This window comes from Takifugu rubripes, chromosome 20 (assembly GCF_901000725.2).
Source record: "Takifugu rubripes chromosome 20, fTakRub1.2, whole genome shotgun sequence".
NCBI classification, from domain to species: Eukaryota; Metazoa; Chordata; class Actinopteri; order Tetraodontiformes; family Tetraodontidae; genus Takifugu; species Takifugu rubripes.
In genome coordinates, this window is record NC_042304.1 from 17,421,279 (window position 1) to 17,438,778 (window position 17,500).

The following is a 17,500-nucleotide window of genomic DNA, read 5'->3' on the forward strand; positions in this document are numbered from 1 at the left end:
GAACCACGAGGGTTTGTCAGATGTTGTGTGGAGCTGAGCCAGAACTGGCCGGTCGGTGCTGGAACACCAGGAACATGAGGTTCTGGGCGGCGTGGGCCCGGTCCCGGCACGGCCCGCCTGCTCATACTCACTCTCTCCTTCGCTTTTGTCGGGGTTTCGGCTCCACACGAGGAGCCGCGTGTCAGGCTTGATCTGGAAGGTTCTCCTCTCCGGCCGCTGGGACTTCTTCTGGTAGAAGACGGTCATGACCGTCCCCATCTCCAGGCTGTGGAGGGTGTGGGGACTGGCCTGGGCCCAGCCCGGCACCCTGGAGGCTGTGATGGGGCCAGCAGCAGCTGCCTCCTCTGCGCAGCCATTGGAGCAGCTACTGGACCTGGCTGCACGCATCCTCACTGCATAGGTCCCAGGAGGGCTCACGGAGACCTGGTTCCGGTGCAAGATGATCTGACCAAGTCCCCTTTACACGCGACCTGTGTGCGCGGACGGCGACATGGTCCGGAGCTGCTTCTGTCGGCGCTCGTTTCCAGATGCGTCTGGCAGCTCACCAGCGGAATGCAGACGGTCAGATCTGGACTCGGGGATCCAGCATTTATCCGTCCCCCTTCGAGTCCTTCAGGCGGCACAAAACAGCTCCGATCCCGCGGTTCCGTGGGCCGCGGCTGGGCCGGTCAGCGCGACGTGGCTGCCCCAATAGAACCGAGTCAAGACGCCGAGTTATGCAACAGTGTGCGGGACAAAAACCCGCTGGTGGGTGCGCGCAGGGCGGCGGAAAAGCAGGAGTGGCGCCGGCGGAAAGGCGCACGGAGCGGCCGCGGCGAGAAGCGTGTGCGCCCCCGTCCACCGAACCATTCTGCTCTGGCGTCACGCACTCCTCCCGGACCCGGGCCACATTGCACCGCCGCTGGGACACCGTCGGGGGCCGGTTCAGTCCTCCGGCCCAGCGGCGGAGTTCGGAGGGGAAACTAAGGGAAGAGAGCGGAAAAGCGCGATCCAATGTTGTTTTCTTCAGAATCTGGGGGAGGATGAGGGGGAGGAGGCGTGATGGACGGCAGAGGACAGAGCGACCCCTGCAGGCCTCCGGCAGACCTGCAGCCCGAGGACACGGGTCAGAAGGGTCCGGGTCCGGGTCCGAGACAACGAATAATTATGCTTGATTGTAAAGTAATAGTTTTACACACATGCAGACAAAAAGAAACAGATGCCGGTCAGAATCTGGCCCGCGTAAAAGTGTACGGTCAAAAGTTCATTTATTTGTTGCTTTAAATTAGAAGAAAATCACCACTTTGGTCCAGCCAAGTAAGAACTGTTGGACAGTTATTTCTGTTTAATGACGTTCACATCAAAATGTTGACACAATGAAAAAGCCTCGTTAGGAAGTTTCTTCTAATCTGGGATAATCTGGGATTGACAAATGTTATTATTAGTAATTCAAAACCTTCAGAAAACCTCGTGTATTAGTACTAGGATGAATTTACAGGTTAAAATATTAGTCTTTACACATCAATATTTCACTGTAGTTCTTCTACTCCTGGATCCGATCAGGACCGATCCGTGTGGCCACGCCCTGATCCGGCCCGTGTTCCCGGACACACGCCTGCTCGCCCACGGATCCGTGGACGCTCTCTCACCACTAGTTGCCTATGAGGACGTTGTTGCAGTTTGCTGTGTGAAACTCTGTCAGCAGCTCCTGAAGCGTTGGTGACAGCGCCACCTGGTGGAGGAAGGGAGCGAGGCAGCGGCTCAGCTTCAGATATGAGGGTCTCATCCACAGATGAGTGAGAAGATGTTTTCTTTACACTTGTTCCAAACTCCTAATGAGTCTCCTTATTCTAACAACGTGTGTCCTTTAAGAATGTGCATGTGGGCCTCTGTGTGCACGTGAATCACCGTGTACGAGTCTGGCTCCTGCAGCCTCTGGTGCCGAGGGTGGAGGGTCTTGAGAGCGGTCTGGACCTCCGTTCTGGTCTCTGTGGCGCTGCACAGACGGGCTGTGACCTGCAACCATGAGGAGATGAAGTCACCGCACAGCAGGAACCTTCTGGTGACGTCCATCTACTCCTCAGGAGGAAAGAGGCTCAACAGAAGAGCCTGACTGGCTAAACTTTCTCCAGGGAGGTTTCGTCCTCACCTGTCCATCAACAAAGACTTCCTGCCGCAGACGGTGAACCTGCGCCGGGGTGACGGAGACGGAGGAGCGATCGGAGCACAGAGGGAAGCAGCTCAGAGGGACTCCAGGTTCTGGAGGAGCTTCCACAGCCAAACACAGGAGGTCCAGGAAAGGTCGCCCTGTGTGTGTCTTTCACATTTTAGTCAAGCCAACGTTTCTTTCTTCAATCTGGTGCAGCTGAAACTGAGAAGCAGAGAGGAGGAATTCCCACCATCAGTGTCCATCAGGCGGTACACCTGCTTCCTCCCGGGAACGGTGCTCTTTTCCGGATCCTCGCTGATCTTCATCCGGGGCCTCCCCCTCACCTCCACCAGCTGGGTCACACAAACACGCCAGGACATCAGTGGACCAGCCGGGAATGTCTGAGCACGGTTCACGTCTTACCTTGTAAACGCAACCCAGCGACGGCTGAGTCGTACAGGTGACCAGGTGAGTTCCGACTCCGACAACGTCAATCTGGTTCTCCTGAGGCACCAAACATGAGCAGAAAACCAAACAACCTGCTGACTGGTCCATTTCAGCACGGTGTTGAACTCCAGCTTAGTCTCTTGTCAACATTTGTAAGTGTAAAGGGACCGAACTCACAGCAACATTTCTAGTGTCTACAGGCCACGCCCACAGTCACCTCACCTTCAGGCTGAGCTCCGTCAAGCTTTTCTCTGAGATGTTATTCGTCCCGACGATGATCAACGAATCAAAGGCAGGGACGGAGAAACTGCAAAGGAGGAAGCATGAAACCCACCACAGTCGGACTAGAGATGCTGACACGCCCCACTCACTGCTCGCTGCAGCGTCTGAAGACCTGGCGGACATCCACCGACAGGCTGCAGAGGTCACCGCTGTCCAAACGCACCCCCACAGGCCTGTAGCCCAGTTCACAGAGAGCCAGAGCCACCGCGCAGAAGTTCAACAGACCGCTGCTGAAACGCACACACAGACGACCCAATGAAACTGGTCAAGGATGAAACGGCAGCAATGAAATAGGCCTTAACACGGGTGCTTCTGGGATGGTGGGTGATGTCCGGTGGTGACACCTGCTGGTTGAAATAGTTACTGCATCAAAGTCTGAACTCAAAATGCTGTGAATGTCAGATGTGAAACCACTGGTGAAAGATGTGACCTGTGATGTGACTAGTTACCATCCTACGCTGTAGCTGTCAATCACAGACAGGAAGTTTTGGGGGTAGGCGATGGCGTAAGACAAGAATGCCGCCAATTCACCCTCGTGGATCCTCCTGGATTCCACCCTGAGGAGCTCACATGCACGGATTAACCAACCCTTCGTCAAGGCGATAAAGTCGACTGGGTCAGAGTCCCCGTTCGCAGCCACCAGAGTCTGAGATGAAACAATAAATGGGACACAACAATGTCCCTGAGTGCATCAGCAGTGAACCGTTCAACCACAGAACTGTTCTCATCACTTTTCTACCAAAACTGCTTCTTTCTGTTGCTCATCAGGCTTCCTGTGGCAGGGGCTCGTTAGTGGGCGTGGCCATAGGCAAGAGTATGGGAGTGGGCGTGGCCATAGAAGAGTATGGGAGTGGGCGTGGCCATAGGCAAGAGTATGGGAGTGGGCGTGGCCATAGGCAAGAGTATGGGAGTGGGCGTGGCCATATGCAAGAGTATGGGAGTGGGCGTGGTCATAGGGAAGATTATAGGAGTGGGCGTGGCCATAGGCAAGAGTATGGGCGTGGGCGTGGTCATAGGCAAGAGTATGGGAGTGGGTGTGGCCATAGACACGCGTATGGGAGTGGGTGTGGGCAGGAGCTCGTTGGTGGGCGTGGCCATAGGCAAGAGTATGGGAGTGGGCGTGACCATAGGCAAGAGAATGGGAGTGGGCAAGGGTGTGCGCAGAGGTGTGGTCATGGGTTTGGGCAGAGGTGTGGTCATGGGTTTGGGCAGGGTAGTGGGAGTAGGCGTGTCCACGGGTGTGGGTCTGGTCGAGGGTGCGGCCGTAGGTGTATCGGCGACAAACGCAGAGGAAGAGCAACGTTCCACACAATTACAATTGGAGACAGTTTCAATGCAGAGCAGCTTAAGTTCAGTTGGAAACCATTTATGTGGACATTCAGTGATCCAGAAGTCTACACACCTGTGGCCACACCTCCTCCAGGCAGGTAAAGGAAGTGACATATGAATGCGCCATTGTCCCTGTGACTGGGATCCCGAACAGGAAACCAGCCTGGACGTTACTGGTGAGGTCAAAGCCTGAAAGGAAGATTCCACTGGTGGTGAGTGAGTGTGTGAGAGTGTGTGAGTGTGAGAGTGTGTGAGAGAGTGAGAGAGAGTGTGAGTGTGTGAGAGAGAGTGTGTGAGTGAAAGAGAGTGAGGGTGAGAGTGTGTGAGAGTGTGTGAGAGTGTGTGAGAGAGTGAGAGAGTGTGTGAGAGTGTGTGAGAGAGTGTGTGAGTGAGAGAGAGTGTGTGAGAGTGTGTGAGTGAGAGAGAGTGTGAGAGTGTGTGAGAGAGTGTGTGTGTGAGAGTGAGTGAGAGAGAGAGAGAGTGAGTGAGTGTGTGTGAGAGAGTGTGAGAGAGTGAGAGTGAGAGTGAGTGAGAGTGTGTGAGTGAGTGAGTGAGTGAGAGTGTGAGTGTGTGAGTGTGAGAGAGTGTGAGAGAGTGTGAGAGAGTGTGAGAGAGAGTGAGAGAGAGTGAGAGTGTGTGTGAGTGAGAGAGTGTGTGAGAGAGTGTGTGTGTGTGAGAGAGTGTGTGTGTGTGTGTGTGTGTGAGTGAGTGAGAGAGAGAGTGTGAGAGAGTGTGTGTGTGTGACAGAGTGAGTGAGAGTGTGAGAGTGTGTGTGTGAGTGAGAGAGTGAATGTGTGAGAGAGTGTGTGAGAGTGAGTGTGTGTGAGAGTGTGTGAGTGAGTGAGAGTGTGACAGTGTGAGAGAGAGTGTGAGAGAGTGTGTGTGTGAGTGTGAGAGAGTGAGAGAGAGTGTGTGAGAGAGTGTGAGAGAGTGAGAGAGAGTGTGAGAGTGAGGGAGAGTGTGAGAGTGTGAGAGTGTGTGAGAGTGTGTGAGAGTGTGAGAGAGTGTGTGAGTGTGAGAGAGTGTGTGAGAGTGTGTGAGTGTGAGAGAGTGTGTGAGTGAGAGAGAGTGTGAGAGTGTGTGAGAGAGTGTGTGTGTGAGAGTGAGTGAGAGAGAGAGAGAGTGAGTGTGTGTGAGAGTGTGAGAGAGTGAGAGTGTGAGAGAGTGAGAGTGTGAGAGAGTGTGTGAGTGAGTGAGTGAGAGTGTGTGAGTGAGTGAGAGTGTGTGAGAGAGAGTGTGTGTGTGAGAGAGTGTGTGTGTGTGAGAGTGAGAGAGAGTGTGTGTGTGAGAGAGAGTGTGTGTGTGAGAGAGAGTGTGTGTGTGTGTGTGTGAGTGAGTGAGAGAGAGAGTGTGAGAGAGTGTGTGTGTGTGTGACAGAGTGAGTGAGAGTGTGAGAGAGTGTGTGTGAGTGAGTGAGAGAGAGTGAGTGTGTGAGAGAGTGTGTGAGAGTGAGTGTGTGTGAGTGAGTGAGAGTGTGTGAGAGTGTGACAGTGTGAGAGAGAGTGTGAGAGAGTGTGTGTGTGAGAGAGAGAGAGTGTGTGTGTGTGTGTGTGTGAGAGAGAGAGTGTGAGAGAGTGTGTGTGTGTGACAGAGTGAGTGAGAGTGTGTGTGAGTGAGTGAGAGAGAGTGAATGTGTGAGAGAGTGTGTGAGAGTGAGTGTGTGTGAGTGAGTGAGAGTGTGTGAGTGAGTGAGAGTGTGACAGTGTGAGAGAGAGTGTGAGAGAGTGTGTGTGTGAGAGAGAGAGAGTGTGTGTGTGTGTGTGTGTGAGTGAGTGAGAGAGAGAGTGTGTGTGAGTGTGAGGGGCTGCACCCTCAGATGTGACCCGTGGTGCTGCAGCAGTCGTTACCTCCGATGTAGGTGTACCGGGAGGCGGTGAGCCCCCCGTCCGGCCCCTGAGCCCTCCTCAGGCCCATCTCCAGCAGCTTCCTCTCTGGACCAGCGGCCACACGGAAGCGAGCGGCGTTGCTACAGACCAGACTGCAGGAAGACCAACAGTCACCTCCCATGAAACCACCTTTCAAAGCTGTTCCCTCAGTACGTGAGGAACAGCCCCGAGCAGAAACTGGCTCAGGCTTTAAGAGCAGCAGCAATCAGAGAGATCCCAAAGATGCTGATTTGGTTTGGTTCAAAGGGCAAAGCTTGAGGTTCCCTGTGGTGCTGCATGCGAGCAGGGTTGAGCTCCTCGGTGAGCTGTGCTGGTCCTGGCTGCAGCGCTGCCTCCACTGGAGAAAAGGGCTCCTTGCTAACAGAAGCTCTCCACGTGTGTTCCTCTTAGTAAAGAGCCAATTAGAACGGTGGAGCGCCACTGAGCTCCACGATGGCCACACGGGATCGAATCAGTCAGAGCAGATGGTTAAGACAGTGCTGAACGCAAGCTAGTTAGCATGTTGCTAGTTAGCATGTTGCTAGTTAGCATGACGCTAGTTAGCATGTCGCTAGTTAGCATGTCGCTAGTTAGCATGTCGCTAGTTAGCATGTTGCTAGTTAGCATGTTGCTAGTTAGCATGTTGCTAGTTAGCATGTCGCTAGTTAGCATGTTACCAGCAGCTGTGCACTCGGCTAAGCTAGAGAATCAGTGCATTTCCTGAGTTTGTCACCTGGCATAGTTGACCAGACACAGTAGACTGGTCTCCACCAGTTGAACCACAGCCAAAGGACCCTCCACCTCCATCAGGGGCACCTGCAGAAGTTGGACATGCAGCACAAGTTACTGTCTCCCACCCTAAAGCAACTGTCAGCGTGTGACCTTTGACCTTCAGCCCTTCAACTCACCCGGGCAAACACCACGCTGCCCTCGGGGACAGAGCGCACCGTGACTTTGGAGCAGTCCAGCTGTAGCAGAACCTGGAAGAAGGCGGGGTCGGTGGTGGGGGGCATGACGGAGCGCAGGAACTCCACATCTGGATCCACAAAGAGAAGTTAGCCGGGCTCCTTCAGCCACCCAGCAACCGCATCTGAAGGGTTCGACCTGCACCTGAACAGGCTGCAGGGACTAGAACAGGCTGCAGGGACTAGAACAGGCTTCAGGGACTAGAACAGGCTGCAGGGACTAGAACAGGCTTCAGGGACTAGAACAGGCTTCAGGGACTAGAACAGGCTGCAGGGACTAGAACAGGCTGCAGGGACTAGAACAGGCTTCTGGGACTAGAACAGGCTGCAGGGACTAGAACAGGCTTCAGGGACTAGAACAGGCTACAGGGACTAGAACAGGCTTCAGGGACTAGAACAGGCTACAGGGACTAGAACAGGCTTCAGGGACTAGAACAGGCTACAGGGACTAGAACAGGCTTCAGGGACTAGAACAGGCTACAGGGACTAGAACAGGCTTCAGGGACTAGAACAGGCTGCAGGGACTAGAACAGGCTTCAGGGACTAGAACAGGCTTCAGGGACTAGAACAGGCTGCAGGGACTAGAACAGGCTTCAGGGACCAGAACCTTAACTGGATCTTTTGAACCCGTTCAGCGACCTTTGGGTATGAACTTAAACATTAAACTGAAACGTGAGGCGGCTCGGCTTCTCTGAGCGCTGCAGCAACGCCGGGAGCAGCAGAGGGTCGAGGAGAAGCCCTCAACCCTCAGCCCTAACCCTCAACCCTAACCCTAACCCTAACCCTCAGCCCTAACCCTCAACCCTAACCCTAACCCTAACCCTCAGCCCTAACCCTCAACCCTAACCCTAACCCTAACCCTCAGCCCTAACCCTCAACCCTAACCCTAACCCTCAACCCTAACCCTCAACCCTAACCCTCAGCCCTAACCCTCAGCCCTAACCCTCAGCCCTAACCCTAACCCTCAGCCCTAACCCTAACCCTCAACCCTAACCCTCAGCCCTAACCCTAACCCTCAGCCCTAACCCTCAACCCTAACCCTCAACCCTAACCCTCAGCCCTAACCCTCAACCCTAACCCTCAGCCTTCAACCCTCAGCCCTAACCCTCAACCCTAACCCTAACCCTAACCCTCAGCCCTAACCCTCAACCCTAACCCTCAGCCCTAACCCTCAACCCTCAACCCTAACCCTCAACCCTAACCCTCAGCCCTAACCCTCAGCCCTAACCCTCAGCCCTAACCCTCAACCCTAACCCTCAACCCTAACCCTCAGCCCTAACCCTCAACCCTAACCCTAACCCTCAGCCCTAACCCTCAACCCTAACCCTCAGCCCTAACCCTCAGCCCTAACCCTCAGCCCTAACCCTAACCCTCAGCCCTAACCCTCAGCCCTAACCCTCAACCCTAACCCTAACCCTCAACCCTAACCCTCAACCCTAACCCTCAACCCTAACCCTCAGCCCTAACCCTCAACCCTAACCCTCAACCCTAACCCTCAGCCCTAACCCTCAACCCTAACCCTAACCCTAACCCTCAGCCCTAACCCTCAACCCTAACCCTAACCCTCAACCCTAACCCTCAACCCTAACCCTCTAACCCTAACCCTCAACCCTAACCCTCAGCCCTAACCCTCAGCCCTAACCCTCAACCCTAACCCTCAGCCCTAACCCTCAACCCTAACCCTAACCCTCAGCCCTAACCCTCAGCCCTAACCCTCAGCCCTAACCCTCAGCCCTAACCCTCAACCCTAACCCTCAGCCCTAACCCTCAACCCAAACCCTCAACCCTAACCCTCAGCCCTAACCCTCAACCCTAACCCTCAGCCCTAACCCTCAACCCTCAACCCTAACCCTCAACCCTCAACCCTAACCCTCAGCCCTCAACCCTAACCCTCAACCCTAACCCTCAACCCTCAACCCTCAGCCCTAACCCTCAACCCTCAACCCTCAACCCTCAACCCTAACCCTCAGCCCTAACCCTCAACCCTCAACCCTAACCCTCAACCCTAACCCTCAACCCTCAACCCTCAACCCTAACCCTAACCCTCAGCCCTAACCCTCAACCCTAACCCTCAACCCTCAACCCTAACCCTCAGCCCTAACCCTCAACCCTCAACCCTAACCCTCAACCCTAACCCTCAGCCCTAACCCTCAACCCTAACCCTCAACCCTCAACCCTCAACCCTAACCCTCAGCCCTAACCCTCAGCCCTAACCCTCAGCCCTAACCCTCAACCCTCAACCCTCAGCCCTAACCCTCAGCCCTAACCCTCAGCCCTAACCCTCAGCCCTAACCCTCAACCCTAACCCTCAGCCCTAACCCTAACCCTAACCCTCAACCCTAACCCTCAGCCCTAACCCTCAGCCCTAACCCTCAACCCAAACCCTCAACCCTAACCCTCAGCCCTAACCCTAACCCTAACCCTCAACCCTAACCCTCAACCCTAACCCTCAACCCTCACGTGGAAAAGCTCTGTCGGAATTTCTGCTGTCGCGGCCGCTCGGGGGCGCGCTCTGCTGTTGGCAACATGAAGGAATCAGAAACTAATTCGAGCTGAATTCAACAAAGTCGGGAGCAGCAGCGCTGCGGAACTCCTGCAGATCATAAAGCTCAAGCGAGCTCCTCACCGTCCTCCCCGAAGCGGAAACTCCGCAGGAACCGCAGACAGTCGTTCAGCCCGGCGAACAGCGTGAAGGCGCCGCCGAACGGGTTCTCCCTGAAGAAGAGCTCGAACACGGCGGTCTCCTGGTCCCGGCCAGCTCGCCAGTAAGCGTACGCCATCGTGAACTGGTACAAGTCGGTCAGGAGCGGAGGGACCCGGTCCCGGAACGAGCGCTCCGTAGGCTGACATGTGTTTGTGGAGGTCGCTGCCATGTTCTTCAGCAACTGCAGCGTCCGGCACTTGGAGTCACCCTGCCGAGTACGAGACCGTTCACACAGTGTAACGTCCCACAACCGGTCCAGGGAGGCGTGTGCGTGTGCGTGTGCGCGACGCCCGAGGGAGAAACGCTCTGCTTTTGCAGAAATGCTGTAAAATGTATGTGTACACACACACATATATATATATATCCATATGTGTCCATTATGTATAGATATATGTCCATTGTGTGTTGATATATGTCCCTATATATGGATATATGGCTATATGTCCCTATATATGTCAATTATATATGGCTATATGTCCGTATGTATGAATATATGTCCATTATATATGGATACATGTCCCTATGTATGGATATGTCCCTATATATGGCTATATGTCCCTATGTATGGATATGTCAATTATATATGGCTATATGTACCTATATATGGATATATGTCCATTATGTATAGATATATGTCCCTATATATGGATATATGTCCATTATGTATGGATATATGTTCCTGTGTATGGATATACGTACACAGATATACATACAATCAGCAGAAAGTAAAGTTCCCCCAAAGTTTCACTCTTTTTTTCCTTTATTAACCCCCCCCCCCCCCCCCCCCCCCCCGTCCTGCTGAAGGGAGGTTTTCCTGCCTCTGCTGCTGGGTGGGGGTCAGGCCCTGGATGTGGATTAGCTGATTGGCTATTAGCATGTCGGTTAGCATTGATCTGAGGGTGGGGGGGTCATTGCTCCGGGCCCCAGCTGGGGGGGGGGGTCATTGCTCCGGGCCCCAGCTGGGGGGGGTCATTGAGAGGAGAACCGCTCGGACAGCTCGTTGGTCAGTCGGTGTCTCTGTCCCCCCCACTGAAAGTGTGTGGGTTGCTCCGTTTCTGCGCCCCCATCGTAAGCAAAGGATGGGCTGAGCTCGATGGCCAGAGCTGATCTGACCAGGCCGACCCCCCCCCTCTGCTCCGAGCAGGGGTGGTACACGCGCCCGCTGATGGGATGCATGAACAGCGCCTCTGGCCGGAAGGCGACGGCGAGCTTCTCTGCCCCCCCGCAGTAGGACAGCAGCGCCGGGTCTCCAGACTGGCCCGGCAGCAGGTGGGTGAAGACCACAGGACGATCGTCACAGCGCAGGAAGTTCCTCTCCCTGCCGCACAGGGACAAGTAGGGGAAGTCCTCCTGGTACCGGCCGCTCCGATTGGACCGCAGCCGATGGAAGAAGAACACCAGGAACTGTTTGTCTGGAGCGAAGCACAGATGAACACAGGCCTGTAGAAGCCTGCAGAACCCCGTAGAAGCCCGACCCTGTAGAACCCTGCAGAACCCCGTAGAAGCCCGACCCTGTAGAACCCTGCAGAACCCCGTAGAAGCCCGACCCTGTAGAACCCCGAGCCTGTAGAACCCTGTAGTACCCCAACCCTGTAGAACCCTGCAGAACCCCGTAGAAGCCCGACCCTGTAGAATCCCGACCCTGTAGAACCCTGTAGTACCCCGACCCTGTAGAACCCTGTAGTACCCCTACCCTGTAGAACCCTGTAGTACCCCGACCCTGTAGAACCTTAACCCTGTAGTACCCCGACCCTGTAGAACCCTGTAGTACCCCTACCCTGTAGAACCCTGTAGTACCCCGACCCTGTAGAACCTTAACCCTGTAGAACCCCGACCCTGTAGAACCCTGTAGAACCCCGACCCTGTAGAACCCTGTAGTACCCCGACCCTGTAGAACCCTGACCCTGTAGAACCCCGACCCTGTAGAACCCTGTAGAACCCCGACCCTGTAGAACCCTGTAGAACCCTGACCCTGTAGAACCCTGTAGAATCCCGACCCTGTAGAACCCTGACCCTGTAGAACCCCGACCCTGTAGAACCCTGTAGAACCCCGACCCTGTAGAACCCTGTAGAACCCTGACCCTGTAGAACCCTGTAGAATCCCGACCCTGTAGAACCCTGACCCTGTAGAATCCCGACCCTGTAGAACCCCGACCCTGTAGAACCCTGTAGTACCCCGACCCTGTAGAACCCTGACCCTGTAGAACCCCGACCCATCAGTCTGATAATCTGGCCATGATCAGGAGCTATATTTTCACGACATTTACAAAGCCCGAAGGTAAAATAATCACCTTTGAAACAGGTGACAAAGTTCTTCACCTTGGTGTCGTCGAGGAAAAGCTAGAAGGAGACCAAAGATCGGCGTCAGGGCCACGAGCAAGAAAGAGAGCTTTTGCGTGTTCCCCACCTGTCCCTGGTGGTCCAGGTAGTAAAAGTACTCCCGGATGCGCGGCTCCGGACTTTGGCCCTGGACGTACTGAGCGGCTGTTCTGGACCCGGCGGAGCAGCGCAGAACCCACAACCGCAGCGCAAACATGGTCCGACAGGAGCAGCAGACGGCGAACATTCGCCCCGACACCGACCCGCCTCCGTCCGTGCGTCGCAAAACAACGAGCCTTAATCGACTCTTTACTCTGAAACAACCCGGAAGAACTTAACTGTTACAACGGTTTCCGGGTTCTGATTACCGCCCCCTACTGGTCGCTCGGTGGTATCGCTGTCCACGGGCAGCAATTTCTAACCACTGTAAAACAAAAACTGATCTAAAGACATCAAGAAATGGTCTTTACAACGAGTCACGAGTGATTTTTATTATTATGTGACAGCCCGCATGTGTCTGTTGCTCTTTCTGTTAGTAAAATAACTCAAAAAGAACAGATTTTATTTAACTCTTCAGTAGATATTGATAATGGGCCAGGAAGAGCTCAATTTCCAAACATCACCATCATATGTAGTGTAAATATACTACACTACATAGGTAGTGTAAATATACTACACTACATCGGTCTGCGAGTGCTTTTGTTTAGATTACTGTATGGGGGGGGGGGGGGGACCTGCAACTCTAGTAGTTGATACCTAGATTAATATCAATACTTGAACCGTAAATATTTAATCCTGACATTGGTTATAAAAACACAGTTTTTAGATGCGTTTCTTACATGTATAGATAGTAAAATCTAGTAAACAGAAAACATACAGTCTCTGTATCATTACAAACACGTTTGGCAATGACTAGTTAATGAGTCGTGGTAAATTCCTCGTATGGCACCAAACAGTAAAGGCGATCCTCATTTTATTTCCGACCATGTTTATGTGATTCCAACACTAACCTGATGGGGCGGCAGAGTACACCCAACTGAACACAACCAGAAATAAAGTAAACGAAGAAGAAGAAGACTTCCGGTGGACAGGTGCTTAGACGCGCTCACCTACGTTTTAACAGACGCTACATAACAACATTACTCAACTACACCCACAAAACGTGTTGTTTTCGCCAATATTCCTTAGTTTGGTTCAATAAAACTGTCCAACTTTCCATTGTCCATTATGGCTGGTAAATAATTTCTGTCCAGTGTCATAAAGCACTTTTGTAGCCTGTAACAGTAAGAAACGCATTTTTAGTGGTTTTGGAAGAGGAGACCAACCTGAAACCGACCCCTACCTGAAACCGACTCCTACCTGAAACCGACCCCTACCTGAAACCGACTCCTACCTGAAACCGACCCCTACCTGAAACCGACTCCTACCTGAAACCGACCCCTACCTGAAACCGACTCCAACCTGAAACCGACTCCTACCTGAAACCGACTCCTACCTGAAACCGATTCCAACCTGAAACCGACTCCTACCTGGAGCCGCAGCTTCCTCCGCCTCCTTCGGCTCGGGTGGAGTCATTTTGGACCTGCACTCCCGACACCATCCACGAAGCCATTTAAGGCTCCAACAATGGCTTAATGTAACTTAATATTTGGTTTCGGTCACCGACAAACAGTGAGTTGAACTTTAGACTTTTTAGACGGAAGACGTTTTCGTGTTTGTTTTCAACAGTGACGGATTGCAGGACTGCTTTTATGTTTCAGTGATTGTGCTGCACTTCCAGGTTTTTAAATGGAAAGTTCACTACAAGTTAAACGTCTTATTCTAATTCCAGCCATCAGTGGTCAGCAGTTCTTTAGCTGGGCGACCATCCTAGCTAGTTAGCATTGTGCTTCTATAAGCTACAAAAGACGATCTTTGTCTTTGTCGCCCAGTTGGAATCAACAAATTTGTGTTTCAGTTTTAATGGCTTTATTCGTGAGATAGGCACGTTTTCGGCTTGTTTGTCAATGTTACCTGTTAACATTTAATCGTCCTCTTCCGCGTTCACCTGTTCAACAGGCGTTCTATCAACCGGAAGCTACCTTTGAAGTTTGAACTCGCCGCTTCCGGCAGTTATGAGCCAACCCCACCGTTCAAACCGGGGGAACCGGGAGAGGAACGGAGAGCACCGACGCTCCAGGGAGCCGTCCCCGGACAGGTGTGCTGCTGTTTCTGACACCCAGGCAATATTGGTGTGTTTGAGCACTTTACTGGCTCTTTTCAGCTTTTTGGTCTATTTGACACATGTGCAGGTCTTCCTCTCGACCCCCGTACTTCCCCCGAGAAGCAGACTTGCCCCCCAGACATGTGCGGGACGCCCGTCAAGCGGAGCACCAGGGCTCTAAATGTACTAACATCTGCTCCAGGAGAGGTGAGTCGCGCCCCAACCCGTGATCGGCGCCGCTGGACGGACTGGTTCTGAGGCGTTCAGGCACCTCTGCCGATCCCCCACCTGTTGCTCATCACGACTTCTTTCCTGGTGCAGGCATCGTGTTGATCTGCGCTGTCCTGACCAACAGCCTGGTCCTCATCTGTGTGGTCGCGGCCCAGTTGGTGACGTCGGGCCTGTCCTCAGCCGCTGGGCTCGGCGGCTTTGACATCAACTCCAACTTTAACCTGCAGGGCACCGAGCTGCAGCAGGCCCGGGACCTGGACATGCAGTACAGCCAGATGAGGGCGCCGGGCATCTATGGCGGCATCACCTTCAGCCTCACACTGGGGGTGGTGTCCCTGCTCTTCGTGGTGGCTGGGAACAAACCCCCCCAGCTGATGTCCTGGAAGCTTCTGTTGGGGGCGCTGGTGTTCCAGGCGGCGGGGGCGGTGGCGTATGTGGCGGCCGTGGGGCTCTACCTGCACTTCGTCATCGGGGTCAACGCCACAGACGTGTGTAAGCAGCGCGAGAGGATCTACGCACGCAACGGGTACACCTGGATGACCTGTGATGTCAGCGGGGCGGACGCAGCCGTGGCGCTGTTCGGGCTCATCACGGCCATCCTGTACGGCGTCGGGGTCGTTCTGACGGTCCAGACCATCCGGCGAGTGAAGCGTCATCACCAGGAGCGTAAACGCAGAGAGGCAGACAAACAGCGAGGCCGAGGCCGAGGCCGGCCACAGAGCGCCCCCCTGAGGGCAGAGACCACCTCGGTGTGAAGGAGGGTGGGACGCAGGTCCGGTGCCGTAGCGCTGCAGCACCAGAGGGACGGAAACGGAGCCGCGCTTCCTGGCAGGAACAGGACACCTCTGTTCCTTAGCTTTTATTGCTGTCTGATCAATAGTTTTTGGGATCACATTGCCTCAAAGTTAAGACATAAAACGTTTTGACTTCAGTCTTGATTTCCTGTTCTGACCATGAGGTGAATGAGTGAACGAATGGATGAATGAATGGTGAACAGAGGCACCCTGCAGCCTCTGAGGAATCTGTCGTGAGTTCTCCTTAAATTTCCTGTTTTCCTACTTCAGGTGGTCTTGTGAGATTGTCGCCTCGTGCAAGGATTCAAGTTTGTATTTTTAACAGCGTGAATGCTTAGTTTGTGTTTTTGTATTTTTGAATTAAAACCGATTCTGAGTTATTACGGATTCTACCAGTGGCCTGTAGGGGGCGCAACACCCGCAATACATCTTCTCTGCTGTCTTGCCAACGATGACGTCATTACGGCTCATATGGCTCATTTTGTAGCTTATGAGACAGAAACGAATGAGGTGTGAGAAGAGTGGAATCTGCAGGTGTAAACAAGCACCAGATGAGTCGGCACGTCTGAAAAGGCTGATTTATTAAACCAAAGTTGTTCTCTTGTGAGATTCGGTGTGACGCGGTTCTAAGAACATTCTCGCCGTCATTGGCCACGCCCACATCAGTCACCTGCAATAATGCTCTTTTCTCTCAGAGAATATTAGTACGCTTGACTGTGAGCAGGTCACCTGAACACATTCAACAGTAACAGACAGGAAGCCCGACGGTCCACGAGTCCCATGAAACAAAACTGGATAAAAAGCAAAAAGTGCTTCAAAATAAAGACGTCAGAATCAGAAACAGTGTGAGGCTTTACTCAACTTAAGGTTTTATAAAAAATTGCATTGTGTCTCAAAGGGGCATAAAATAAAGTAGAAAAGTAAAGTCAGCAGCATCCTGACTGAAACGCCAGATGCCCAGAGGGGGCGGGGCTACAGCGGCGTGGGGCGGGGCTACAGCGGCGTGACGCAGTAGCTGTTGCTTTGCTGATTGTGCATTTGAATCTGTTCGTGCTGCTGCTGCTGGATGATCTGCCGCACCTCCTCCTCCAGCTCCGGCGGGATGATGAGCTGGTCCTCGGGGTCTGGCTGGGCGGGGGCACTAAAGTACCCCCCCTGTTTCCTGGCAGGAGCGTCGGCTGCCTCCTCGATCAGGTCCTGGTTCCGTCCTTGGCACGCCACAGAGCCGTTTGCTCGAGCCCTGCGGCCCAGACTCCCCGACTGCACCTCCCTCCTGAGGGTGGGGGAGGAGGGCAGAACAGGGGAGGGAGACGGTGATGGGGAGGGCAGGAAAGGGGGGTGCCCAGGGAGAGCGCTGGCAGCAGGGGGTGGGACTGAAGTCAGAGGGGCGCCGCCGTCATGGCGCTGCAGACAGTGGACGTCGGCCTCCACCTCCACACGGCTGCCGTTAGAGAAGACGCCGAGGATGGGCTCCTCGTCCTCGCTGTCGGCGCCATTGTCCGACAGCGCTCCGGAGAACTGCCTCTGGAAGGTTCCACCCCTGCAGCCGGGTCTCCGTGCGCCGGCCCGCCCCAGCGGAGCCTGCTGGGGCGGGGCCTCTGGATGTGAGGGCGGCTCCTCTGAGGATGCTGTCGATCCCACCTCGCTGCTCATCTCTGACAGACTGACCTCGCTGCTCAGCTCGCTCGCCGTCCCCGTCCCCGTCCCCGAGGAGGCCGTTGGCAGAGCAAGCCCCTCCCCCGCTGGGAAGGGGTGCGCGCTGCTGTGCGTGGCCAGGCCCGGGCTGGGCGGAGGGGGCGGAGGCTCGCAGAAGCAGCAGCAGTCTTGGGTGATGCTGAGCTGGACGACCACGGCGCTCAGGCTGTCGGAGCAGCCGTAGCTCTGAGCCAGCGTCACCAGCTTCTTGGCAGCGGCGAGAGCGTCCGGAACGTTCCTGACCGCCTCCACCGCCTCATCGGGGGACAAGAAGTCCCACAAGCCCCGGCTGCCCAGAAGGAAGAACTCATCCTGTGGCATGAGCGTCACTGTGCAAACGTGAGGTCTCGGGGTGACGGACGGGCTCAGGAAGCTGTAGCCCATGATCCCGATGGAGCCGGTCACGCCGCCCACTTTGTTGTCCTGAAGAGGGAACAGAGAACTTTCAGACAGCTGATGGTCTGGACGCGGTGGTGCAGCAGGACGGTCACGGTCACCTCGGTGATGACGGCGTTGTGCTGCCGGACTCTCCGGTACG

At 54.4% G+C, this 17,500-nt stretch overlaps 5 protein-coding genes across 7 annotated transcripts in view; 1 reads left to right on the forward strand and 4 right to left on the reverse strand.

Annotated features, from left to right (window-relative positions):
- Positions 1-1,036, reverse strand: part of LOC101065481 (1-phosphatidylinositol 4,5-bisphosphate phosphodiesterase gamma-1-like) — a 19,918-nt gene extending 18,882 nt beyond the window's left edge. The window contains exon 1 of the mRNA XM_029828088.1: positions 132-1,036. Within this exon, the coding sequence (XP_029683948.1) occupies positions 132-387 (256 nt within the window). The 5' untranslated portion in view covers positions 388-1,036. The remainder of the gene's footprint in view (positions 1-131) is intronic.
- Positions 1,037-1,207: 171 nt separating this feature from the next.
- Positions 1,208-9,948, reverse strand: naprt (nicotinate phosphoribosyltransferase). 2 transcript variants are annotated; one of them, XM_029828100.1, is made up of 13 exons: positions 9,643-9,948; positions 6,960-7,087; positions 6,785-6,867; positions 6,034-6,164; positions 4,260-4,375; positions 3,307-3,503; positions 2,947-3,084; positions 2,798-2,882; positions 2,552-2,632; positions 2,379-2,481; positions 2,129-2,286; positions 1,888-1,995; positions 1,208-1,711 (listed from the first exon to the last, which is right to left on the reverse strand). In XM_029828100.1, exons 1-13 carry the CDS (start codon positions 9,887-9,889, stop codon positions 1,631-1,633), a joined length of 1,656 nt encoding a protein of 551 aa, XP_029683960.1. In that variant the 5' UTR covers positions 9,890-9,948; the 3' UTR covers positions 1,208-1,630. The 2 variants fall into 2 exon arrangements, with proteins under 2 accessions (XP_029683960.1, XP_029683959.1); XM_029828099.1 differs by having other exon boundaries at positions 2,947-3,087.
- On the forward strand, positions 9,912-15,648 carry LOC101065028 (uncharacterized). 2 transcript variants are annotated; one of them, XM_029828114.1, is made up of 4 exons: positions 9,912-10,052; positions 14,098-14,236; positions 14,331-14,449; positions 14,564-15,648. In XM_029828114.1, the coding sequence occupies exons 2-4, from the start codon at positions 14,154-14,156 to the stop codon at positions 15,226-15,228; spliced, it is 867 nt and encodes a 288-aa protein (XP_029683974.1). In that variant the 5' UTR covers positions 9,912-10,052; positions 14,098-14,153; the 3' UTR covers positions 15,229-15,648. The 2 variants fall into 2 exon arrangements, with proteins under 2 accessions (XP_029683974.1, XP_003976621.2); XM_003976572.3 differs by lacking the exon at positions 9,912-10,052 and adding an exon at positions 12,748-13,710.
- LOC101065254 (UPF0598 protein C8orf82 homolog) lies at positions 10,483-12,503 on the reverse strand. Its single transcript, XM_003976573.3, has 4 exons — positions 12,128-12,503; positions 12,012-12,060; positions 10,689-11,132; positions 10,483-10,627 (listed from the first exon to the last, which is right to left on the reverse strand). The coding sequence occupies exons 1-3, from the start codon at positions 12,284-12,286 to the stop codon at positions 10,690-10,692; spliced, it is 651 nt and encodes a 216-aa protein (XP_003976622.2). The 5' UTR covers positions 12,287-12,503; the 3' UTR covers positions 10,483-10,627; position 10,689.
- A 183-nt stretch (positions 15,649-15,831) lies between the features above and the next one.
- LOC101064810 (PH domain leucine-rich repeat-containing protein phosphatase 1-like) overlaps positions 15,832-17,500 on the reverse strand; it is a 12,587-nt gene continuing 10,918 nt past the window's right edge. Inside the window, exons 16-17 of the mRNA XM_011617539.2 lie at positions 17,460-17,500; positions 15,832-17,385 (exon numbers count right to left, since the gene is read on the reverse strand). The exon at positions 17,460-17,500 is cut by the window's right edge and continues 197 nt beyond it. Of these exons, the coding sequence (XP_011615841.2) occupies positions 16,261-17,385; positions 17,460-17,500 (1,166 nt within the window). The 3' untranslated portion in view covers positions 15,832-16,260. The remainder of the gene's footprint in view (positions 17,386-17,459) is intronic.